Source organism: Bombina bombina, chromosome 4 (assembly GCF_027579735.1).
Source record: "Bombina bombina isolate aBomBom1 chromosome 4, aBomBom1.pri, whole genome shotgun sequence".
Classification (NCBI taxonomy): domain Eukaryota; kingdom Metazoa; phylum Chordata; class Amphibia; order Anura; family Bombinatoridae; genus Bombina; species Bombina bombina.
The window spans coordinates 1,077,835,952-1,077,863,842 of NC_069502.1; the positions used below are offsets into that span (position 1 = coordinate 1,077,835,952).

General features: G+C 37.0%; 1 protein-coding gene across 1 annotated transcript in view; it reads left to right on the forward strand.

Annotated features, from left to right (window-relative positions):
• STPG4 (sperm-tail PG-rich repeat containing 4) overlaps positions 1–27,891 on the forward strand; it is a 99,346-nt gene that overhangs the window by 40,010 nt on the left and 31,445 nt on the right. The window contains exon 6 of the mRNA XM_053709347.1: positions 15,036–15,140. Within this exon, the coding sequence (XP_053565322.1) occupies positions 15,036–15,140 (105 nt within the window). The remainder of the gene's footprint in view (positions 1–15,035; positions 15,141–27,891) is intronic.

Sequence of the window (27,891 nt, forward strand, 5' to 3'; positions counted from 1 at the left end):
GTGTATCTCCTCCAATTTATTGATGTTGGTTGGGATATATATTTACTATGACTATTGGTTAGTGCTCTCAAAACTTCGTTCTCTCGAAGAGCCGCCTTCCGCTTATAATCTGCCAAATAAGCAATAATTTCCCCCCTCATTACAGCCTTACCAGCTTCCCATAATATATTTGGATCATTAACAGTGTGAGCGTTTAAAGTGAAAAATTCATTCATTTTGGCATTCAGCCATGTCTTGAATTTTATATTTTTTGTTAAAAATTTGGGGGGAAAAAATCGTCGTGTAGTAGATTTTTTTCCATTTAATGGTATTTTTAGTATAATTGGAGCATGGTCAGAGACAGTGATATGCATTATTTTTGATGTTGTCCCAATTCTTAATAAATTCTCGCTTACTAGAAATAGGTCAATTCTGGAAAAGGATCTTACACTCTTAGCCTTACACGTGAACTCCCTTTGATCCGGGTTGTGAACTCTCCAAATGTCTTTGAGGGCTAAGTTTTTAAATAAAGTTTTAAACATTTTGCCTTCAAGCTTATCTCTTTTGGCCATGCTTTTAGTGGATTTTTGCCTGTGTCTATCTATCTGGACCCTGGGGGTCATATTAAAATCCCCTGCTATGATTATATAGCCTTCACCTACTTGTAATATTTTAGTTTGGAGATTTTCCCAAAAACTTCTTTCAAAGTTATTCGGGGCGTAAAGATTGCATAGCGTGAAAATTGAGCCAGCCATTCTTATTTTTAGAATCAAAATTCGGCTTTCGGGATCTTTATATTCTGCCAAAATTTCGTGCGGATTTTTTTTACCTAGCAGAATGGCTACACCCCTCTTTCTGCCTATGCTTGGTGTAAAAAACACCTCGTCTACCCACGAGAACTTCAACTTTTCGGATTCTTCTGCACTTAAGTGTGTCTCTTGTATAAATGCGATATCAGAGTTAAGTTTCCTTAATTGGGAGATTATCAACTTTCGTTTCATTGGGGTTGAGACCCCTCCAACATTCCAAGAAGATAAAGTCAACCTTTTTATGTTAGACATAATTTAACCCTTTTTTTCTTGCTGTTCCCTTCTAAAGAGATGGAGAGAGAAGAGAGAGAAAGAGAAAAAAAAAAAAAAAAAAAAAGGGGGGGGAGAGCCTCCCCTCTCCCCTAGTGTTCTCCCCGCGCCAGTCATCTACATGACAATGCTTATTCGATACTAACGCCTGACGAGTACTAGTAAAAATAGTGGAAGCCACCGAGTACAAGTCACAGTTATATATTAACAATATCATCAAACAATTCAGATTTAGTCTACCAGACAATTAAACCAGTAACTCAAATTACTTGGCAATTTTTCCTACAAAAAACTTTTCTGCCTCTGAGGCAGTGTCAAAGAGATATATCTGGCCCTGAAATTCTACTTTCAACCTAGCTGGGTAAATAACCGTTGCAGTGAAACCTTCCTTAATCATCCGGCCACAGATTGGGGAGAGCTCCCTTCTTTTCAGGGAGGTTTCATAGGCAAAATCTTGAAACACTAAAATTTTGTTCCCATCTAAAAAGATAGGAGCATTCTTGCGAGAAAATTGCATGACCTTGATCTTATCCTGAAAATTCAAGTATTTCACGATTATAGGTCTAGACCTCAATCTGTCACCGTTTGATAGGGGAAGTCTCCCCAATCTGTGAGCTCGCTCAACCATTAGGGGCAAAGTTTCTTGGGGAATCTTTAAGAGTTGAGGTAAAACTTCAGCTGCAAACTGGACTAGATCTGTGCTCTGAAAGGTTTCTGGGACCCCAATTATTCTAATGTTATTTCTTCGAGATCTATTTTCTAGGTCCTCGATCTTATTCTGAAGGGCCTTGAGAGTTGAAGAATGTGCCTGTAGTTTGGTATCATTTGTGACCGAGTGATCTTCAAGGTCAGACACCCTTTGCTCTACTTCTTGAATCCTTATTGAAAATTGCTTAACTTCCATAGATAGTGTGTGCAGATCTTGCTTTATTTCCATTCTAAGTGATTCAAATTTGGGGTTCAGAGCTTCTAAGATATATTTTACAATTATTTGTGAGTTAATAGCCTCTTTTGATTTTGTGACGGGGTCTAATTCTGAGTGTAATTCAGCTGTGGTTTCAATTGAATTTGTATTCCTCTTGTCTCTGGGTCTGGAAGCCATGGTTGGTGAGAAATTTTTAGTGTGTGTGGGTGGGTTTAAAAATGTATCCATAGATAAGTACTAAAAAAAGGGGGAGTAGTTTGTGCAACAATCAGTGAAGAAGGGAGGAGGAAAGAAAAAGAAAAAAAAAAAAAAAAGGGGGGAGGGGGAAAGAGAAAGAGTGGGGGAAGAAAGAAGGGGGAAAAGAATAGGACGTGAGAGTGAGTGTTTGTGGGGAAGTGAGGTGGGGAATTGTCTGTGAAGGGAAGTGAGGGAAAAAAAAAAGGGGGGGGGAGGAGGGAGGGGAGAACCCCTCAAATGACCAGTGTCTAAAAAAAAAACAGTGTTAAAGCCAAGGGTTCACAAACCCAGAGATCAATAATTTTTTTTTTTCTTTTTTTTTTTCTATTTTTTTTTCTGAAGTTCAATTATATGGTCCCTCTGCTTGTAAAAGTAACTCAGTGCCTGGTCTTAAACCTAATAATTAGCCTCTTTGCTTATTGACGCTCTTCATAAAGGTTCAGATCTAGACAATAGCCCTAACTCTTTTTTATTTACAAATACATTTTTACTTGTAGATAATCTTGTGTGTACAGCTTGCAAGAGGTGACAGGGCTAGCACCTCTTGGGAGTATGGGAACTAGATACTTTTTAATTAAAGTGTAGTGGGTTTTACAAGTGGATACCTTTGCAACTTATTTAGATTGTTGCCTTTACAATTTTCACTTTTATACCATGCAATATTAGTGCCCCCTTGTAAAATAGCATTATGTAATAACTTTTCAAGTATATAAGTGTCTTGAGGTTATTCAACATGCAATGGACATTAGTAAAAAGCTGTTAGTATAAGCTGTGTGCTGTCCTTTTAGTTGCAAGCTATTAATGCAGTATGCCTATTGGGGCATGCAAACTATAACCAGGTCAAGTTAGTATAAAGCAAACTGTAGCGTATTATTTATAGCAAGTTTACAACCAAGTTAATCAGCCTTATATTTCAAAAAATACTTTCTCTAAAGCCGTTAGTACATTGGTAACCATTACCAGAAAGAATTAATGCTTTCAACTCAAATAGCTTTAGGTTGTTTACATGCAATTCCCTTAGCTCCAGTTAATGTGTCCAGGTATTCCCCAAAGCTTCAGGTGCTATGAGAACAGAGTTTTAAGCCCCCAACATCTGCAAGTCATTTCTTAGCAATAAGTGCGTCCTGTCCGATGTGTGAAAAAAACACACCAATTAAGAGTAAGCTCTGTTAGTGTAGAACAGTCTTTAGCAAGCTTGTTTAGGGCAAAGTCAAATGTAAGTTAATAAGCGTTGGGTTCAGACTAGGGGAGCTATTGCAATAATGATAGTAAGCAGTACTTATCTTTTAGTTCCTCAAGTTCCGTGTGGTGTAGTTGTAGTTTCTCAGGGTCATGCAAAATCAATTACCCGCCTACTTCAACGCTGTTCAGGGCCAGGTCAGAAGCGATACCTTGTGCCTCCCCAGTATGGGAGCCGGCTCCTTGGAAAAAAGTGAGGGCTGCACAGGTGAGAAAAAAAAGCAGCTCTTCACAGCAGCTTAACACGGATCCGGGATAACAGCCTTCCTTCAAGCTGCAGCCTTTACTCCAGTGCGGTAAGCAGCCAGTTCTCCGTCAGTCCGGCCGTGCGTTGCCTTGCCTCCGCCTTCTCTGCGTACACGCTCGATGGCCTTTGACAGGTATGTGTGCCGCAGAGGACCTAATTGAGAAGAAGGTGTTCTGTATCTCTGGGCGGCAGAAAAGCCGGTAACTTGACCAAAATTCCGGTGATGCCTCCTGTGTTATTTTTAGGCTGTCTACCCCCCTCACGCAGCACCGGTGGGAGGGGGGGACTGCCTTTTGATATCCTCTTCTGTGTGTGACCTCTCTGCGAGATGGTCTTCGTGAGGTTCACCACACCGTATAGTAGTCTGTAGCGCTAGATTTCAACAGCGCTGTATGAGTTCCTCCAGTGATGTTTCTGCTGGTTGCGATATTCCCCCCACGGCTGCTGGGGCACCTGGCGCGTATTCTACCGCCAAAGGTCAGGGGTTAATAACTTTAATATACTATTTGCTATGCGGAAGGGCCTCGGTTTAGGGGTTAATAGGTAGTTTATTGGTGTTTAGTGCACTTTGTAACACTTTAGTTATGAGTTTTATGTAACAGTTTTGTTGTGTAAAACTCATAACTACTGCTCTCAGATGGCAGTACGGATCTTGCCTGTATAGGCTGCAACGTAAGCTTATTAGCCTGAACGCAAAACTCGTAAAGGCTGCGCTATGGAAGTCCCATGAAAAAACTTCATTTTTATGAGTGCGGGACTGACGTAGCGTTACAGGCTAAAACACGAACGCTCAACTTGTAATCTAGGTGTATGTGCAGAACATTGGAATGGGAAATATTTACAGTAAATACACAGTATAACACTTCATTAAATATGAATACTACATAAATATGCTTTTACATGTTTTTTATCTACTTAACTACAAAGGGCTCCAATGCACTTATATATATATATATATATATATATATATATATATATGTGTATACATATGTACGTATGTGTTTATATGTGTATATATGCTTGTAAATACATATATACACATATAAATACATAAATACATATGTGCACATACGTATATATATATATATATACAGTATATATATATATATATACAGTATATATATATATATACTGTATATATATACATATCCATCTTTAGACAATATATATGTATGTATCGCTATGTTAAAGCCCTTTGCAAATTCTTTTTTGAATATTTTTTATTACATGGTGTTATTATGAGTGTAACTGTACATTGTAATGTATTTTTATGTGTTTTGTGATCCTTCTTTGTTTCGCAAAACAGTGAACCAGAGCTCGGAAGTTTTGGTAATCATTCTAGCATAAATTGCAATTGCACTTACTTGATTGCGCTTACGCTAAACTCATAATACAAGCGCAAGTTAACCTGCGCGCAAACGATTGCGAAAACCAGAGCGCAAATATTTGTCCTCCACTTGTAATCTAGCCAATAATGTCCCTAAGTTGTCTGCCTAATATAGTTGATTAGGGCATCTTGCCTCTCACACAGTGGGTTGGTGGCATTGTAACTCCACTTTTCTTTCCCTCTTTGGGTTATAGGAATCTAACCCTATATTTACATAGGTTGGACATCCACCTAAATCTTCAACGATCCCAGAAATATTATTTTTTATACTGATTATTAATATCAGGGCTTTACACATCTAGGTGGTCCTAAAATGTTTCTTTTGGTTCCTGAGTAGGGATGGGCGAATTTTTCACAACATTCTAAAAATTAAACGAATTTTAATACGTTTGTTCGTTTTGAATTTCGAATGTTTGTACAACATTCTAAAAATGTTTAATGTAATAGTATTTCTCATTTTAAATGTAATATTCTATTTGAATTTATCTAAATATTTGATATGAATTATGCAATATTCGAATTAGAAAAATTTGTATATTTTTAATAGTATTTCAAATGCTTTCTTTAAATGTAATATTCGATTTGAATTATGCAATATTCGAATTCGAAAAATTAAAATGTATATATTTGTAATAGTATTTTTAATGCTTTCTTTAAATGTAATATTAGAATTATGCAATATTCGAAATAGAAACATTCAAATTGATATATTTGTATCTATTATGTATCAATTTAAAAAAATTGAAATTTCGAATGTGGACATTCAATCTAATTATGAACATTCGAAATTGAAAGTGACATTCAAAAACTGTAAATAACATTCGATTATAGAATTTTTAAGAATATTTGTTCTTATGTAAATCGAATTTATACAGTAACATTCGTTCTAACATTCGAATTAGAATATTAACACATTCGACCATCCCTTATCCTGAGCTTGTCAAGACATCGCCTAAACATAAATCTTAGCAATCAGTTATATTTATTGTAGTTGGAAATGTATTTACAGTGCTTACTACAATCCATAAAATAGGTGGTGAAGAGTTACTGTATATTTATTGTTCGTAGTTTTAAGGAAAAATGTGTATTTTTTAAGACTGATTCTTTATGATAGGGCTTTATAAATCCAGGGAGTCAGTGCTCTAACATTTTGCTTTTTAGGGGTTTCTTCTACATAAATTACTAAATACAAACCTTGACTAAGATTGACTAGTAGCTGTCCTCTCTTACTTTTATATAAATATGTCAATCACTGCTGTGTGTGTGTTGACAAATTTGAAAATTTTAATCCAAAAATGTAGGAGCAAGAACTATGATTTGAGAGATGTGGCTCCCTGGATTTGTAACCCCCATTAGTTTTTACATTTATATATTTACATGCTATATAAAAGCACTATTCTTTTCCAGTGAGTACTTGAAGGATAACAGTGTTTAAAATATTACTCCACTGTATTAGGTGAAACCCCTAAAACATACACTCATGTAAATATTAACCAAATTTGATCATCTGTACCACTCAAAATATCAAATCTTATGTACATGTTGAAATCCTAATCAAAATAATAATAATAATAATAATAATAATAATAATAAAAAAAAAATGAAAAAATATGATGCAGCCAGCCTACATTTCCCTCCAAATAGATTAGTGCTGCTTTGATGATTATTATAGTTTTTTCCTGTTATCATATGCAATATTTATTCTACAATTAACCAAAGATAATAGTGTTCAGTTGTGAATTGCATACAAAAACATTCTGACTTTTATATTTTTGAACATTTTTTTCTTTGGCATTACTCTTTGCAGTATTGTTATTATGTTATGTCTGTTAAGTATGTATAGTAAGAAAATTGTTATATCTTCTTTGGTGCAAGTTTTTTTTTATATTTTGTTAACATATTAAAATATTGTTTGTAAAAGGTGCGAAAAATATCAAATTCAGTAATACAACAATGCTAGTGTGGCAGGGGCAGATCTCTGGGCTCAGTATAATTTGGTGCAGCAGCTGCAGCAAAACATGGAGGGTGGGTGAAGCGTGACCCTGGACTCCTTTTGCCTAGGGACCCTGTGGATAATCAGTCCACCTCTGTGGTCTTCAGTTTTTATTTAAATTTAGCAGTTATGAGGACTAGGAATATTCTAAAAAAGAAGTAACTTATTTTACAAGTCTGTGCTGGGATCTTTACGAAACCAGGATTAAAGGGACACTGAACCCAAATTTCGTGATTCATATAGAGCATGCAATTTTAAGCAACTTTCTAATTTACTCCTATGATCAATTTTTCTTTGTACTCTTGCTATCTTTATTTGAAAAAGAAGGCATCTAAGGTTTTTTTTGGTTCAGAACCATGGACAGCACTTGTTTATTAGTGGGTGCATTTATCCACCAATCAACAAGAACAACCCAGGTTGTTCGCCAAAAATGGGCCGGCATCTAAACTTACATTCTTGCATTTCAAATAAAGATACAAAGAGAATGAAGAAAAAGTGATAATAGGAGTAAATTAGAAAGTTGCTTAATATTGCATGCTCTATCTGAATCACAAAATAATTTTTTTGGGGTTCAGTGTCCCTTTAAGCCATTATTCTTGGTATGGAGTCTTAACCCACATACTAATAGTGAGGCTTTGATACAATGTGGACCAAATATAGGGTGTCCTAATGCTGTATTTCTTCTGTATCATACCAGAAGAGTCTACTAAATGCCTGCTTACTCCTCACTCTTACCCACATGGTTATCTCTTGGCACCAGAAGTATAACTAGGAATCCTCTCTATAATATTGAGTTGTCATCCCAAGGAACAAAAAAAACACAGGTTTCCTTGGCTATAGCCACTTCAGATCCTAAAACGACCTTTAGGAAATAATTGATTCTCAACAGAGAAAAGACATGTGTGGAGCTGGAATTTGAATAGTTAGTTCTATTTTTAGTGATGAAATAGCTTTATTTCACCGGACTACGTGATACATTGTAGTAGATTTATCTCAAACCCTTAAATATTGATATTATTATCAATAATTTATCAAGCTCCAACAAATTCTGCAAAAGACATGGCAGAGATATAACTTTTGTTTTTCAGTTTATTGTAGGGACAGGAAAAAAAATCCCTATAAGTTTAAAAGAAGCAGAAGAAGAAATAGATAAATAAATTAACTGATAGGTTTAAGTTTAACCTAAACCTTAATTTGAAAAACTATAAAACTTTTTTTTTTTTACTTTTATTTTGTTTTAATGTTAAAGCTCTTGAAACTTGACTATAGTAACACAAAACTCATCTAAGCAGCTAAGCTTTTTATTCAAGTAGCAGTAGCAGAAAATTGTTTTCTTCTGATAGAACATTAAATTGAGCCTTTCATAGTTGCAAAGGCAGTTGGATTCCCCAAAGTAATGAGTTCAAGATGAATGCTAATGCTTTTTATTATTATTATTTTTTATTTCTTCTATTGAAATAGAAACTGAAGAGGAAATTGTATTTTCAGTGTATGCTTCAACCTTTTACATCTGAAATAGATTTAGATAATCACACGGGACTACTATTTTGAACAATTAATAACTTCTCCACCTGACAGTGATATTATCTGTTTAACCCCTTAGTGACCACAGCACTTTTCACTTTTCTGACCGTTTGGGACCAGTGCTATTTTTACATTTCTGCGGTGTTTGTGTTTAGCTGTAATTTTCCTCTTACTCATTTACTGAACCTACACATATTATATACCATTTTTCTCGCCATTAAATGGACTTTCTAAAGATACCATTATTTTCATTGTATCTTATAATTTACTATAAAAAATATATAAAATATGATGAAAAATTGAAAAAAAAAAAACCCACTTGTTTTAACTTTGACCCCCAAAATCTGTTACACATCTACAACCACCAAAAAACACCCATGCTAAATAGTTTCTTAATTTTGTTCTGAGTATAGAAATACCCAATGTTTACATTTTCTTTTTGCAAGTTATAGGGCAATAAATACAAGTAGCACTTTGCTATTTCCAAATATTTTTTTTTTCAAAATTAGCAATAGTTACATTGGAACACTGATATCTGTCAGGAATACCTGAATATTCCTTGACATGTATATATTATTTTTTAGTAGACAACCCAAAGTATTGATCTCGACCCATTTTGGTATATTTCATGCCACCATTTCACCGCCAAATGCGATAAAATAAAAATAATTGTTCATTTTCACAAACGTTAGGTTTCTCACTGAAATTATTTACAAAACACTTGTGCAATTATGGCACAAATGGTTGTAAATGCTTCTCTGGGATCCCCTTTGTTCAGAAATAGCAGACATATATAGCTTTGGCGTTGCTTTTTGGTAATTAGAAAGCAGCTAAATGCTGCTGCGCACCACACTTGTATTATGCCCAGCAGTGAAGGGGTTCATTAGGGCGCTTGTAGGGTTAATTTTAGCTTTAGTGTAGTAGACAACTTAAAGTATTGATCTAGGTCCATTTTGGTATATTCCATGCCACCATTTCACCGCCAAATGCGATCAAATAAAAATGTTTTTTCACTTTTTCACAAACTTTAGGTTTCACACTGAAATTATTTACAAACAGCTTGTGCAATTATGGCACAAATGGTGGTAAATGCTTCTTTGGGATCCTCTTTGTTCAGAAATAGTAGACATATATGGCTTTGGCGTATATGACTTTGGGGTTAATTAGGTAGCTTGTAGGGAGCTTGTAGGGTTAATTTTAGCTTTGGTGCAGAGATCAGCCTCCCACCTGACATATCCCACCCCCTGATCCCTCCCAAACAGCTCTCTTCCCTCCCCCACCACACAATTGTCCCCGCAATCTTAAGTACTGGCTTTTTTTTTTAAATATATATTCTGCCTTGTAGGATCCCCCCTTAGCCCCCAACCTCCCTGATCCCCCCCCAAACAGCTCTCTAACCCTCCCCCCTCTACCTATTTGCAGCCATCTTGGGTACTACCCGTACCCAGTTTACCATATAATTAGCTTTTATTTTTTAAATAAAAATAAAAAACACAATTTTTCTGTAGTGTAGCTGCCCCCCCTCAATAACCTACCCCCACCCCCTCCCAGATCCCTTAAATACAATTTCCCCCCCCCCTCCTCTCTCCCTCACAGTTTGTCTCATAGTGTAGCATTCTTACCCGCTACCCCTCTGCTGAATATCGTCCAGCGATGGCAGCCCACCCGCCTGCCTGCAATGGCTCCCACCCACCACGATCGGCACCATTGCTGGCCGATGCAGAAAGGACATCAGATGCCTATTTTTTTTTATTGTAGGATGCCTCAATATCTAAGCATCACTGCAATAACATGAAAGTGGCTGGAAGCGATCAGGATCGCTTCCACCACTTGAAACCCCTGATGACGTACAGGATACGTCGTTGGGTGTTAATAACCATTTTTTGTAGGACGTACCCTGTACGTCATCGGTACGTCATCGGTACGTCATCGTCGTTAAAGGGTTAAAATACTATGTGCTTTTAGTATTGCTTTTTATTATTAAAGAAAAATTCTGTTCTTAAAAAGATATGCTGTAAATTAATTAATACATATACATTTTGCATTACTCATTCTATCTACAATATGTGCTTAACCCATGCATAAGCTTACAGATTTTGAACAGGAAATCACTGGTGCTCCTGTTTGCAAGACTGATGGTGTCAGAGCAGGTCTTTACCTATGTTTAAAGGGACATAATACTCATATGCTAAATCACTTGAAAGTGATGCAGCATAACTGTAAAAAGTTGACAAGAAAATATCACCTGAGCATCTCTATGTAAAAAAGGAAGATATTCAGTTCACCAAAGTAAGTGCTGTGTAAACAGATATACTTCAGCTGCTGTAAAGGAAAAATTTAGACATATGCGATTCGCTTCGTCCGAATTTCGTTTTCGTCTGAATTTTGCCTTATTCAGTGATTCGAATGCATCCGAATTTCCGAATCGGCACCATAAATAAACTCCCAAAAAATTTCTGAAAATTAATAAATCAGTTTCTGAATTTTCGGGTCAAATTCTTTATTCATATTCGGAATTTTTCATTGTTCTAATCTAAACCGCAGTTTCCCCACATCGCCGACACTAACTAAATCAGTATATAAAGCTATTAACCCCTAAACTGCCATTCCCCGACATTGCCAACACTAAATCACAAAATAAACCTATTAACCTCTAAACTGCCGTTCTCCGACATCGCCAACACTAACTAAACCTATTAACCCATAAACCACAGTTCTCCGACATCGCCGACACTAACTAAACCTATTAACCCCTAAACCACAGTTCCCAAACATCGCCAACACTAACTAAACTTATTAACCCCTAAACCACAGTTCCCTGACATATCCGACAGTAACTGAAACACTAAATAAACCTATTAACCCCCAAACCGCCATTCTCAAACATCGCCAACAGTAACTAAACCTATTAAGCCCTAAACCAACGGCCTCCACATTGCAACAACCTAAATTAAACTATTAGCCCCTAAACCTAACACCCCCTAACTTTAACATAATTAAAAAAGACCCAAATTAAAGTTACAATTATTAACTAACTACCTTTTTAAAAATAAATACAAACTTACCTGTGAAATAAAAATAAAACGTAAGCTAGCTACAATATAACTATTTACTAACTACATAGTTAAAATAATTACAAAATTACCTGTGAAATAAAAATAAAACCTAAGCTTAAACTAATAAAACCTAACATTACTAAAAATAAAAAATCTGAGATTGCTAAAAAAATTAAAACTACAATTACAAAAAATAATAAACACTAAAATTACAAAAAATAAAAAAAATACCATTACAAAAAAATAACAAACAAAATTTTCCAAAATAATAAAAAATATTCCTATTCTAATACCCCGTTTAAAAAAAAAAAACTACCAAGGGCCCTTAAAAGGGCCTTTTGTAGGGCATTGCCCTAAAGTTAACAGCTCTTTTGCAAACAAATAAAAACAAACACCCCTGAACATTACAAATCCCCCCCCAAACCCACAAAATAAAAAAAACCTAACTAGAAAAACCTAATCTAGGTTTGTATGGGCATTGCCCTTAAAAGGGCATTTAGCTCTTTTTCGGCCCATTAAAATAAAAAAGCCCTAATCTAAAAAAAAAACCACCCCAAAAAAATAAAAAGAATACCTAACACTAACCCGAAAATCAGTACACACAGTTGCTGAAGTCTGGCAAAAGATCTTCATCCCAGCGGCGAAGCATCTTCATCCAGGTGGCTCCATCTGTATCCATCGCGGGACCGGCATCTTCTATCTTCATACCAGTGGAGGCAGAGCGGTCAGTGGATGAGTGGAGGTCCAGGCGGAGGTCCAGGCGGAGGTCCATCGGTCCGATGTGAAGGTCCTCTTCATGAGATCGTCCGCCGCACACTGAGGATTCAATGCAAGGTTCCCATTTTATATTGGAGTACCGTTGCATTCCTATTGGCTGTAAATTTTTAATCAGCCAATAGGAATGGGAGCTGCTTAAATCCTATTGGCTGATTTAAACAGCCAATAGGATTTAAGCAGTCCTCATTCCTATTGGCTGATTTGAAAGAGAAAAAATGTTTTTTTGGGGTGTTTTTTTTTTAGATTAGGGCTTTTTTATTTTAATGGGTCAAAAAAGAACTGAATGCCCTTTTAAGGGCAGTAAAAGAGCTAAATGCACTTTTAAGAACAATGCCCATACAAATGCCCTTTTCAGGGCAATGGGTAGATTAGTTTTTTTAGTTAGGTTTTTTATTTTGTGGGTTTGGGGGTGGGGGGTTGTAATGTTTGGGGGTTTGTGTGTTGTATTTTTTTCTAGAAAAAGAGCTGTTAACTTTAGGACAAGGACAATGCCCTACAAAAGGCCGTTTTAAAGACTATTGGTAGTTTATTATAGATTAGTTTTTTTGTTTTTTTTTAAACGGGGTATTAGAATAGGAATATTTTTTATTATTTTGAATGATTTTGTTTGTTAATTTTTGTAATAGGATTTTTTTTATTTTTTTAGATTAGGCATTTTTTTATTTTTAATGGACCGAAAAAGAGCTGAATGCCCTTTTAAGGGCAATGCCCATACAAATGCCCTTTTTAGGGGAATGGGTAAATTAGGTTTATTTTTATTTTGTGGGTTTGGGGGGTGGGGGTTTGTAATGTTAGGGGTATTTGTTTTTATTGTTTTGCAGAAGAGCTGTTAACTTTAGGGCAATGCCCTACAAAATGCCCTTTTAAGGGCCCTTCGTAGTTTATTATAGATTAGGTTTTTTTAATTTTGGGGTGTTTTTTTTTTGTTTGTTTTTTTAAAAACCGGGGATTAGAATAGGAATAATTTTTATTTTTTTTGGATAATTTCGTTTGTTATTTTTTGTAATGGTAGGTTTTTTTTAATTTTTTTGCAATTTAAGTGTTTATTATTTTTTGTATTGTAGTTTTAATTTTTTAGCAATCTTAGGTTTTTTTATTTTTAGTAATGTTAGGTTTTTTATTTTTAGCAAAGGTTTTATTAGTGTAAGCTTAGGTTTTATTTTTATTTCACCGGTAAGTTTGTATTTATTTTTTCTTTTATATCAAGAAATTCTGTTCAGCTGTGGAATTGATTATGTATTGTTGTACAACTTAGGGGGAAGCAGTAACCCCTTCTACATGCACCTAATATGTATAGAAGATTGGTGAATGACTCTTTTAGTGCTGTGCCAAGATTCAAATTCATGATATTTTAAACAGATTTCCAATTTACTTCTATTATCAAAGTTGTTTAGTTGTCTTGGTATTTTCTATTGGAGAGTAAACCAAGGTAGACTGATGTGAGCTCAGGAGCGTGTGTCTTTAGTATTCTATGGGATCAGTGCTTGCAACTATGTATAATATTGTAATTAACATTGTTCTAAATGCTGCTGCTAAAAGGCTAAAACAAGTGCACACTCCTGAGCTCACCTAGGTTTAGTTTTCAGCAAAGGATACAAAGTAAACAAAGAACATTTGATAATATAAATTGAATTGAAAGTTGTTTAAAGTTGCATGTTTTATCTAATCCTAAAAGTTTCATTTTGACTGTCCCTTTAACCTTTTTTCATGCAAAAAATAATATTTTTAAATTGTGTTCTTTCTTGTTCATAAGATAACATTTTCCCTTTAACCCTTTAAGGACACAGCTTTCTGTTTGCTCAATTGTTTTATGACGGAAAAATTCCGTCATATGTCCTTAAGAGGTTAAAAGGGATTTAAAACACTAAATATATGCTAGATAGAATGATGCATTCAGAGAAAAGATTAGTCGGAGAATATGAAGATTTATATTTTTAAAATTTCATTAGCCTTTTTTAAATAGGGACACCCCCGACACCATAAGTTTTAGTGTCTATAAAACAATAGTATATGCCATGTTGTAACTTAGGTTACCTTCTCTGCTGTGGCCAATTAGGGGCAGTTTTAAATAGGTCACTAGAGTGTGCAGCCAATGGCTGTGTGGAATATAACAGGGTTTTGCACTTTTATTTTTAACAGGAACTGAAAAGTTCACAATTTCAGAATTGAATGACTGGAAAAGGGGACAAAATAAATAATGAAAGTGTATTGCAAACTTGTTTTTATATATACAATTTATCATTTTATATTACCATCTCAAAGTGTTTAATGTCCCTTTAAACTATTGCCTTGCAAATGTAATAAAACTCTTACTTGATTATCTGTGCATCGTCTCTAATAATAGGCCTCTTATATGCAATCTTTATACACTCAAAGGCAATATTTTATTTTCTGTATTCAAATCAAGATTTATATTCATCTGTAAATCTACTCTATGCATTCGACAGTAAACTAATTTAATCATACTTTCCTTACCAGTTTGAATTCCTTAAGCTATATTGATTTTACTATTTATAGTGTTTGTTCCATAGTCACATTAGATTAAATGATTAAAATGTAATTTTTATCAATTTATTTCTATTTTTATATTAGAAAGATGGACCAGGACCAGGCGATTATCATCTGAAAAATGATCCTTCTGGTGGTATCTCATCTTCTTTCAAGTCAAAAGTGCCAAGATTTGTACCATTTATTATTGTAAGTAAAAAAAAAAAAAAGAGAGAGTTGCTTGTATGGAAATCTGGATCTAAATATTTATGTTCAAGTCCTCCACGTAACCTCATAACATTCAAAATGAATTAAGCCACCCTTCCTTGTAATCAGCAGTTTGTTTAATTTAAAAATGTATCTAATATTTGGTTAGACATTTGATTCCTTTTTTTGTTGTTGCAAAAAGTAAAACAAAAAATGTTTTTTTTTTATTTTAATGAAATACAGGTTTAGTAAACCTCCTAATATTTCCCAGATAGTTTCTGGAACCTGGAGGCTAGGGGCTGAGTCTGTGAGACCAGTAAGTTTGTAGTGCAGAGTAGGTGTCTCTGAAACTTTGTATATACTAACGAGGGGCATTCTCTGTATTCTAAAGGCATTGTACAGGAATTTTCACATAAACCACAGTACAATGAATATTCACAAAGACTTATTTTACTAAAATACTATAACAGCATAGTATACTATCTTCATTTTAATTAAAGTGAAGGTCCATTTTGATGAATTAGTGCCCGGTTTTTAATAAACCTATTAAAAACAAGGGCACTTTAAATCATCAAAATTGACATTTCGCTGTTTTCTTCAAAAACTTACCTTTTAATCCTGGCAGCTGCTCCAGCAGTTCCTCCGCCCGTCGCAAGCCGTCTTCGTGGGTCCAAAATGACGAATCCAGCTTCCTCCAATCACAGTGTTGCATCAGGCCAAGATTCCCCCGGGAGGAAAGCTGTGATTGGAGGAAGGCTGATTCGTCATTTCTGACGTCTGCAGAGGCTTCCGACGGCCGGGGGAATAGCTGGAGTGGCATTCTGGATTAAAAGGTACATTTTTAAGAAAACAGTGAAATGTCAATTTTGATGAATTAAAGTGCCCTTGTTTTTAATAGGTTTATTAAAAACTGGAAACTAATTCATCAAAATGAACCTTCACTTTAACTCATGTAACTCTCTGCAGTATACTACCCTTATTTTTCAAAACGCCTGTAATCTGTTAATTGCTGGAACACTCACTAGTGAAACTCAACCTTATTTAAGGGAGAGGGTTGAATCTTTTCTTGTGCTACTCAATTATTTTTTCAGGCTCATTTAAAGGGACATTAAGGGCCAGATTACAAGTGGAGCGGTAAATATCATTAGTGATCCACTTTGTAATACCAGCGCACAATAATGTGGGCTGGTATTACAAGTTAAACGCAATGCGAATGCAAGCTCTTCTATCCTCTTTCTGATGCTGTCACAGACGGCATCAGAACCTTGCACAGTGAAGGGGGTAAGTAGCGCAGCGATAGACAGCATTGTAAATTATATATTTATATGAATATATACATATATATTTATGTGTTAATATGTTTATAGAGTTCCCATAGAGACCGCAATGTAAAGGCACTCCCACCAACTTTAGATCCCAAAAACAGCCGAGTGCAGTTGTTTTTAATTAAAAAAATATATGCTACTTTTTTTTTTTTAATTAAAAACTACAATGCCCTCTATTTTGAGGGCATTTGGGGCACTTTTAGAAAATTAACCAGAGATCAATCACTGGTTAATTTTCTGAGTGCTAATTGCTACCGCGAGGTCACGGTAGCAATAACCAGCCACTTGTAATGGTTGGTTAATTATTGTATTATTGCAAATTTGCCCATTTTTAGGAGTGCAATAATTTAGCATAAGTATGTGTAGTAAAAATGTTTAAATGTTTAAATTTTTATTTATTTCCCCTTTTCCTGTAATTTTACTCTGATCATGCACTTTCCAATCGTTCTGGGTTTGCAGTAATAAGCATGCCATGTTAAAACCTAGGTTTCCCCTTATCCAATCACTTTTGATGAGGAACATTAGGGACACATATAAAACAGACAATAAAGTGTCCAAATACTTAACCGTGCAAACAATGGCTGAGGGTAAACCCTGTTAGGGGAAACCATGTTTTATATCTGTTCCTGATAGTCCTCCACAAATAAATTAAAGGGATAGGAAAGTCAATTAATCTGATAAAGAATGTAATTTTAAGACACTTTTAAATTCACTTCAATTTTCAAATATACTTTGTTCTCTTGGTATCCATTGTTCAAACAGAATATATACATATCCTACACTATTCTGGTAAAAAAGAAAAAGCGCAAATCCGTTTCAGGTGATTTATTAATAACAAATTCAAATTAACAAATGCTTACTTACACATAAATAAGCATTGACATGCTCAGGAGATCCCCCTCTGGTAGTTCAACTAGAAATTGCAACCACAGGCACAAGTTTGTTTATTTACAGGTGGCGCTGCACTGGAAACAACAAACGGCAGCTCCGCACAGTGTCCCTGTATCAGCGTCCGGATACAACCACACTAGAGTCCTATGTAGGCAGTGACTTGAACAGACACCGGAAGTACGTCACCTGGTGTATTCCCCTTAGCACCTCTACGCGTTTTATTCAATGATGGTCAAACTTCTTCAAGGAGGATTTCAACAGTGCGGATGTTTGTCCATAGGTGTGTGCACCTTTTAAACCTGTCCGTTCCTGGATATTGTCCAATAACGATCCTGTGCCCCGGTTGCCTCTGTGGGAAAATTTCAGTGATCTCTATTTGATTGACAGGTGCATCATCCAATAGAGACTGCCCTATTGAGTCCTACACAGGACTCCAGTGTGGTCGTATCCGGATGCTGATTAAGGGACATTGAGCGGAGCTGCCTTTTGTTGTTTCCAGTGCAGCGCCACCTGTATATCCACACACTTGTGCCTGTGGTTGCAATTTCTAGTTGGACTCCTGAGCATGTTAATTTGCGCTTTTTCTTTTTTACCAAAACTTTTTTTTTACCAAAATACCAAACTTAAAGGAGCTGCATCCGGTTTTCAACCAATTATTATCTCATTTATGGACTAAGTATCATTTTTTATTTATTTATTATCTTTTAATATCTATTTTTATTATGACATTTTTTAATAGTGTATGCATTATATGGATTCTATTTATATTTTATGACTCCTCATCAGTAGTTTATTTTGTATTGTTTTATATATCTGTGTATATTATTGTTACATGAATTTATGGGCTTGGGGTATATATTGAATTAGGCTTACTATATTTTAGGGGAGTAAATTCACTGGGGCACTAATTTGGGTATTGATTCAAGCGCTGATTTAATCTTTGTGTGACATATCCTACACTAGTGGGTGCTAGCTGGTGATTGGTGCCTGCACACATTTGCCTCTTGTGATTGGCTCACTAGGGGCGAGATTACATATGCGGCATCGCCGGCAAAAGCCGGCATTGACAGTTTTTTGTTGGGTATTGCAGTCACATATATGGTGCTGCATATAAATGCGGCGCGTATATTTCACCCATTGCCCGCTAATTTTACTCCCATAAACTAACATAGAACCGCATTGCAAATCGGTATCACATATTCAGCGCAATGACTTACGCGGTGAAAATGGTGAAATTTTACTCAATTTTCACTGCATTTTTCACACAAAGGCAGGTACAGCAAGCCTTGCGCTGAAAATGTGAGCACCGTAACTCCCTGGAAGTATTAACAAACACCTAACGCATGCGCAGTATCTATCTACCTGTCAACTACCACCCCCACTGCAATAACTAGTAAAGTGTTTAACCCTTAATCCGCCAACCCCCACATCGCAATATGCCTAATAAAAGTATTAACCCCTAATCCGCTATCTCCCCACATCGCAAAGTAACTAATTAAGCTATTAACCCCTAAACCGCCAACTCCCCACATCGCAATAAACCAAAATAATCTATTCATTCCAAAATCATCAACCCCCTACAATGCAAATAACTAATTTAATTACTAAGCCTCCTAACCTAACACCCTCTAAATTAACCCCAATTACCTAAAATTAAAAAATAGTAAATTAAAATTAAAATAAAAAACCTAACATTACTTTAAAAATAAAAAAAACTATTATAAAAAATTTTCCCCCCCTTCTTCCAAAATCTCCACCCCCAATATCTCTATAACTGTCGACAACTCCATCATTACCCCTACCCCGCACGCCCAATGTCTCGGGATCACATTCGACTCAGATCTTTCCTTCACTCCTCACATTCAGTCATTGGCTAAAGCCTGCCGCTTCCACCTTAAAAACATCTCTAAAATTAGACACTTCCTTACACAAGACACAACTAAGATTTTAATCCACTCTCTCATTCTTTCCCACCTTGATTACTGCAACTCTGTCCTCTCTGGTCTCCCCACCTGCCACCTAGCTCCTTTACAATCCATAATGAATGCCTCTGCCAGACTCATCTTCCTTACACGTCGCTCTTCATCTGCTGCGCCTCTCTGCCAATCCCTTCACTGGCTTCCTCTTGCCTCTAGGATCAAACACAAAACTCTCACTCTGACATACAAAGCCCTCAACTGCACTGCTCCCCCCTACATCTCCGACCTTGTCTCCAGATACTCTCCCTCCCGTCCCCTTCGCTCTGCTCATGACCTCCCTACTCTCCTCCTCTCTTGTCACCTCATCACACTCCCGTTTACAGGACTTCTCCAGACTGGCTCCCATCTTATGGAACTCTCTGCCTCGCTCCACAAGACTCTCTTCTAGTTTTAAAAGCTTCAAGTGCTCCCTAAAGACTCTACTGTTCAGGGACGCATACAACCTACGCTAACCTTTCCTAATACCAGTTCCTCTCCTCCACTGCAATCCCCTGAACCCTCTTAGCTTGTAAGCCTAATGGTCCAGCTGTTAGTAGATCACCTTCTTAAGAGCTGACTACAACAGTGCAACTATTGGCAGGGCCCTCTACCCTATAATTGTTTTGTTGTACTCCCCCTTTGTTTATAGCGCTGCGGAATCTGTTGGCGCTCTACAAATAACCGATAATAATAAAAAAAGTCTAATATTAAAGAAAATAATAAACCAAATTATCAAAAATAAAAAAATTAAACCTAATCCCTAAAAATCACTAAAAAAAGTATGGACATTGCCCTTGAAAGGGCATTCAGCTCTTTTACTGCCCTTAAAAGGGCATTCCGCTCTTTTACAAGCCCATTAAAACACTAATTTAAAAAAAAATAAAAAATTTTTTTAGCTACTGAAATCCTATTCAAATCAACTAATAGGATTTCAGTAGCTCTAATCCTATTAGATGATTTGAATTTTTCAGCCAATATGAATGCAAGGTACCCCATATTTAACCCTTTGAGTGCTAAGCACTTTCCCACCTGGGTGCTAAGATTTTAGAAGTTTTTTTCTATTTTTTGAACAGACCACTGTTAGGCGATTACCTTTCCAATGGTGGGTCTTGGGGGTCTGTAGCTGCTTAGATGCCTGAGATACAGGCTTCTAAGCAGCATGCCCCCTGCTCCTATACTTAACATTGTTAAGTATAAATAAAGTTGCGCAGTGACGTCATCACGTTATTGCGCGTGACATCACCACGCAAAACGGGAACCTCCGGCGATATCTGTCAATCTACAGGCACGATCGCCCAGATCTCCCTCAAAGTGGAAAGGGCTAGTGACGGCTCTGAGCGGGCATTAGCACCAGAGTGGGAAACTCTGTGATGGCTCAGAGCCGTCATTAGCACTCAAAGGGTTAAACGGGTATCTTGCATTTCATCTTCAGTGTGCAGCAACGATCGTACGAAGAGGATCTCTACGCTCGATGGCTCCGTGGTCACCTCTGCTCCGCACCGGCTTGATCCTGGATGAAGATAAAAGAGGTCGCCGCGCTTGAAGAAGATATCACCGCCTCCAAGAAGACTTCACCACCTGGAAGAAGACCTTCTCAGTCGGACTTCAGGAACGATGAGTACCTATTTTTCAGTAGTTTGGCGGTATTTAAAAAACTGCTGATCTACTGGGATTTTTACGCACAACCATCTCTAGGGTTTACAGAGAATGGTTTGAAAAAGAGAAATTATCCAGTGAGCAGCAGTTGTGTGGACGACAATGCCTTGTTGATGTCAGAGGTCAGAACAAAATTGGGCAGACTGGTTTGAGATGATAGAAAGGCAACAGTAACTCAAATAACCACTCATTACAACCAAGGTATGCAGAATACCATCTCTGAATGCACAACAGGTTGAACCTTGAAGCAGATGGGCTACAGCAGCAGAAGATCACACCGGGTGCCACTCCTGTCAGCTAACAAGAATAAACTGAGGCTACAATTTGCACAGGCTTACTAAAATTGGACAATAGAAGATTGGAAAAATGTTACCTGGTCTGATGAGTCTCGATTTCAGCTGTGACATTCAGATGGTAGGGTCAGCATTTGACATAAACAACATGAAAGCATGGATCCATTCTGCCTTGTATCAATGTTTCAGGCTGGTAGTGGTGTAATGGTGTGGGGGATATTTTCTTGGCACACTTTGGGCTCCTTAGTACCAATTGAACATTGTTCAAATGCCACAGCCTACCTGAGTATTGTTGCTGACCCTGTCCATCCCTTTATGACTACAGTGTACCCATCCTTGGATGGCTACTTCCAGAAGGATAATGCACTATGTCACAAAGCTCAAACTATCTCAAACTGGTTTCTTGAACATGACAATGTGTTCACTGTACTTCAATGGCCTCCACATTCACCAGATCTCAATCCAATCGAGCACCTTTGGGATTTTGTTGAACGGGAGATTCACATCATGGATGTGCAGCTGACAAATCTGCAGCAACAGCATGATGCTATCATGTCAATATGGACCAAAATCTCTGAGTAATGTTTCCAACACCTTGTTGAATCTATGCCATGAAGAATTAAGGCAGTTCTGAAGGTAAAAGGGGGTCCAACCTGGTACTAGCAAGGTGCACCTAATAAAGTGGCCAGTGAGTGTATAGATATTTGCATATTATTGTCAGACTAATCCTTGTTTTTAATCTATAAATACAGGGTATATGTATCATGTTTCTTTAAGGTAGCATTCATTCTTTAACTTAAAAACAAAACAAAAAAAATATCATTTTATATTGTGACTTGTATAAATATTTATGAATGCTAAAAATGTATTTTCTAAGTAAAATAACCAAGAATCAAACAATGAATCCGACATCTCAGAAATCATTCTAAAATGACTGCCAAGAAATATTTAGGAATTTATATATTTTTATTTGGCTGTTGAGACACAGGAAATCCAATCCATCATTCACAGCTGTTTCATGGCTTATCACCTTATTAAAACGTAGGTACGTTCAGCTGCTTTGCAGTCTCTCCCATTTCCAACAAATGCAACACAACACAAAGGTCAATCCCTTTAAACTAGTGGCTTGAAATAATGTTGGCAACGCAGCAAGTGTAAATTCTTGCGTCTTCCACTGTCTTAGTGACAATCACATAACTGTTAAGCAAAGGCACTTAGAAGCTTATGGTATTCTGTATGAATGGGATAAATAGGATTAACTTCTTATGGTCCAATTTGACAAAAATATGTTTGAGACTTAAGAGATTCTAGCAATTTATATGCATTATTGTTTATACCATATTTCTCGTAAGGTTAAGTTATACCTAACATGCAAAAAAAAAATCTACTTCTGTTCTGTTTCAATATAGGAATTCACACCAAGTATGTATGCAAAGTCAGTGATCTCCAGAGTGAACGATAATATTTCTTAGGTACATTTAGGTGTGTTTTTTTACTCTCTATAATATAAAATATGACATCCATCTATATATATATAATTTATTTATTTAATGAAATACATACATTATACTATTATCAGGGTGACCATATTGCCGCTTTAAAAAGGGACACATATGAAAAATACATATGTCAGGGTTCTTATACAAAACATTTCTATAAACAGCCCTGATATATGTATTTTTCATATGTGTACAATTTGGTCACCCTAACTATTATGCTACATTGCCTATATTTATTAAAGGTACATGAAACACAAATTTGTTTCATGATTAATAGAGTGTGTGATTTTAAACAACTTTCCAATTTACATCTATTTAATTTTCTTTGTTTTCTTGGTATCAATCATTGAAAAACATAACTTGGTAGGTTAAAGGGACATTATACACTCATTTTTTTTCTTTGCATACATGTTTTGTAGATGATCTATATATATAGCCCATAAAGTTTTTATGATTTTTTTTTAAATGTATAGTTTTGCTTATTTTAAATAACATTGCTCTGATTTTCAGACTCCTAACCAAGCCCCACATTTTAGGAGACTACCGACCGATATCTACTCCAGCTTGCTTCTGTTTGTGTAAAGGGTCTTTTAATATGCAAAAGAAGGGGGGGGGGAGTGTCTATTTCTTTCATGTAATTAGCAAGAGTCCATGAGCTAGTGACGTATGGGATATACATTCCTACCAGGAGGGGCAAAGTTTCCCAAACCTTAAAATGCCTATAAATACACCCCTCACCACACCCACAATTCAGTTTAATGCCTATGTTGAGTCGGGTAACACTCCGCCTCAAAGGATTACAGCTCATTCTACTAGGTCAGTTTCTACTTCCTGGGCGTTTAGGAATGAAGCTTCGGTTGATCAGATTTGCAAAGCAGCAACTTGGTCCTCTTTGCATACTTTGACTAAATTCTACCATTTTGATGTGTTTTCTTCTTCTGAAGCAGTTTTTGGTAGAAATGTACTTCAGGCAGTGGTTTCAGTTTGAATCTTCTGCTTATGTTTTTTCATTAAAATTTTATTCTGGGTGTGGATTATTTTCAGCAGGAATTGGCTGTCTTTATTTTATCTCTCCCTCTCTAGTGACTCTTGAGTGGAAAGATCCACATCTTGGGTAATCATTATCCCATACGTCACTAGCTCATGGACTCTTGCTAATTACATGAAAGAAAACATAATTTATGTAAGAAACTTACCTGATAAATTCATTTCTTTCATATTAGCAAGAGTCCATGAGGCCCGCCCTTTTTTGTGGTGGTTTTGATTTTTTTGTATAAAGCACAATTATTCCAATTCCTTATTTTATATGCTTTCGCACTTTTTTCTTATCACCCCACTTCTTGGCTATTCGTTAACTGAATTGTGGGTGTGGTGAGGGGTGTATTTATAGGCATTTTAAGGTTTGGGAAACTTTGCCCCTCCTGGTAGGAATGTATATCCCATACGTCACTAGCTCATGGACTCTTGCTAATATTAAAGAAATGAATTTATCATGTAAGTTCTTACATAAATTATGTTTTTTCCACTTGCAGGTGGGCTTTCCAACTACCTTTTCAACAGAGCTACTAACTTGAGAGCTTCTAAGTAAGTTTTTTAAACAGTTTAATACTGGAGATTTTTATATCAGTATATGTGTATTAATTCTTTTATAGTATATAAATAATAACATAAAAATTAATAATTAATAATAAAAATAATAATATATATAACATGACGTTATATCAAAATTGGTGTATACTGTCCCTTTAATGAGCAGCGGTGCATTACTGGGAGCTAGCTGTTGATTGGTGGCTGCACATAAAATGCCCTCTTGTCATTGGTTCACCAGATGTGTTTAGCCAGCTACCAGTAGTGCATTGCTGGTGCCATAAACAATTTTAATCGCTAACCTGCGCTCAAAGTAAAATTTTAAAATTGACGGGTTAGCCACACGCATTACAAAATGAAAGTTAAAAAGTAGCACTATAGTGAAAGTCCAATGGTTGGTAACTTCAGGACATTAGATATCTGGACCATGTTAAGTTCTTCACATAAGGGCCGGTTTATGATGCTGCAGCATGTTCCCGCGAGCACTCAGGTGCAACCGGAAACATAAGTTAAGAAGCAGCAGTCATAAGACCGCTGCTCCTTAACTCGGTTCCGCCACCTCTGAGGTTTCGGACAGCAATCATCCCAGTCGGATACAATCAGAATGATTGCCTCTCCCTGCTAGCTGCTGATTGGCCGCGAATGTGCAGGGCCGGCATTGCACAAGCATTTCACAAAAAATGCTTGTGCAATGATAAATGCTGACAGCGCATGCTGTTGGCATTTATCGATGTGCGATGGACATGATATGCAACAGCCGATCATGTCCTCCCGCACAATGATAAATTGGCCTCATAGACTTCAATGGGGGATCGCTATTTAAAAAAAAAAATAGCTAACCTATCACTCATATACATTAGACCCACAGCTATAAAGCAATAAATATAAAGGTAGTTATGAATACTTTACATTCCAATGTTCTTCATATAGAAGAAAAATATAATTTATGCTTACCTGATAAATTATTTTCTTTCCTGGCATGGAGAGTCCAATAATCCATTCAATTACTAGTGGGAAGTCAACTCCTGGCCCCCAGGTGGAGGCAAAGAACACCCCAGCAAAGCCTCAAGTATCTCCCACTTTCCACAATCCCCAGTTCATTCAGCCGAGGAATCATGGAAAGAGAAGAAGACAAAAAGGGTATAGAGGTGCCTAAAAATTGAGAAAATTACAAAAAGCCGTCTTGAAATAAAGGGGCGGGTCGTGGACCTCTCCATGCCAGGAAAGAAAAGAATTATATCAGGTAAGCATAAATTATTTTTTCTTTCCAATGGCATGGAGATTCCACAAATCCATTCAATTACTAAGTGGGAACCAATACCAAAGCTAGAATCCACAGAATGGAAGGGAGGTATACACAAGACAGGCAAGCCTAAACAGAAGGCACCACCGCTTGAAGAATTTTCCAAAAGAAGCCTCAGCTGAGGCAAAAAACATCAAATTTGTCAAATTTGAAAAAAGTATGCAATGATGACTAAGGTAGGAATCCTAATTTAGTACTGAGGACCGCCTTATCCGAATGAAAAAATAAGATAAGGAGAGTCCACACTCTAGAGCCAAAAGCTCTGAAACTCTACGGCAAAATAAATAGCCAGCAGAAACAAAACCTTCAAGGAAAATAACAATATCAACAGAATGCAACAAGGCCCATTTATCAAGCTCCGTATGGAGCTTATGGGGCCCGTGTTTCTGGAGAGTCGGCAGAAACAGCAGTTTATGAAGCAGCGGTCTAAGACAGGAATCGACTACATTCAAACCTGATCGAGTACAATCGGATTGATTGACAACCCCGCTTCTGGCGGCCGATTGGTCCGCGAGTCTGCAGGGGGCGGCGTTTGCACCAGCAGCACTTGTGAGCTGCTGGTGCAATGCTGAATACGGAGAGCGTATTGCTCTCACCACATTCAGCAAGGTCTTGCGGACCTGATCCGCACTACTGTCGGATCAGGTCCGCAAGACCTTTTGATACATAGGCCTCATAGGCTCAAATGGAGCCTGCTGCAGAACTTTGAGAACCAGTTTAAGACTCCAAGAAGGAGCAATTGACCTAAACACAGGCCTGATTCTAACCAAAGCCTGAAAAAAGATTGAACATCTGGCAAAATTGCCAGACGCTTCTGCAGAAGAATCGACAGAGCCGAGATCTGACCCTAGGGTACTAACTGATAAGCCCTTCTCCAGGCCTTCCTAAAGAAAGGACAGAATACAGGAAATTCTCACCTGACTCCAAGAAAAACCCCTAGAACTGCACCAATGAAGATATTAACACCATAATTTATAATAAATCTTGCAAGGGATGAAAATTTAAAGTCTGACGACCCTGGGGTCTATCTTATCCTGTGGTAAGAGAATTCCTTTCCCACCAGTAACGGTGAAAATTATCTCAGCCAGACCTGGGCCAAATAATTTCTTACCCTTAAAAAGGTAGAGACATTTGGGCATATTAATCAAGCATCCGTAATGGAGCTTGATGCCCCATGTTTCTGGCGAGCCTGAAGGCTTGCCAGGAAACACAAGTTATGAAGCAGCAGTCTGAAGACCACTGCTTCATTACCTGTCCGCCTGATCTGAGGTCGTGAATTGACGAATACGATCGGGTTGATTGACACCCCTTGCTAGCGCTCGGGGAATCTACAGGTGGCATGAATCTGCAGGGGGCGGTATTGCACCAGCAGTTCACCCTGATCTGCTGCAATGATAAATGCCGAGAGCATATTCTGTCAGCATTTATTCGATGTGCAGCGGACATGATCCTCAATTATCGGATCATGTCTGCTCACACAATGTTAAATCGACCCTAGAAGCTTGGATTTGGAAGACACAATCCGCAGAACAAAACCTTAACCAAAGGGCTCTGCGGGCTCGTATCGCAAAACTAGATATCTTGGCTCCCAGCCTGACACTTGCATACTGGCATCACAGATAAAAGTATTAGCCAGCTTTAAAGCCTTGATCGTATCCTGAATCTCATACTATCGTAGTCTCCTCTGAAATTAAATCAGACAATGAGTCACACACCATTAAGAAGCTGCACCAGCAACTATTCTAAAAACTAGAAACTGGTTGCCACTGCAAAACCTGATGAAGAAATTTTTTCTTAAATAACCATCCAGTTTCTTATTCATAGGGTCTCTAAAAGAGGAACTATCCTCAAGAGGAATATTTCTCTTAGCTAAGGTAGATATAGCACCCTTTACTCTAGGAACAGTGAGCCAACAGATCTTGCACTGAATCAGCCACAGGAAACATCTTTTAAAACACAGGAGATGGGTTAAAAGGAACACCCGGCTTCTCCCATTCTGAGAAATATGTCAGACATGCAATCTGGAACAGGAAAAGCCTCCACAGATTTAGGTTTGCCATCAAATACTCTATTCAGTTTATTAGCCTTTTTAGGAGCCTCTGTAATTGTTTCAGATGTCAGAATTTGGAGTGTGGCCAAAGCGCCTAACTTTAACGGAGGCTGGGTCTGATTTGGATATAATTGGATAGTCATATTCAAATGATTTTATACATTTATTAAATTGTTGAGGGTAAAATTCTAC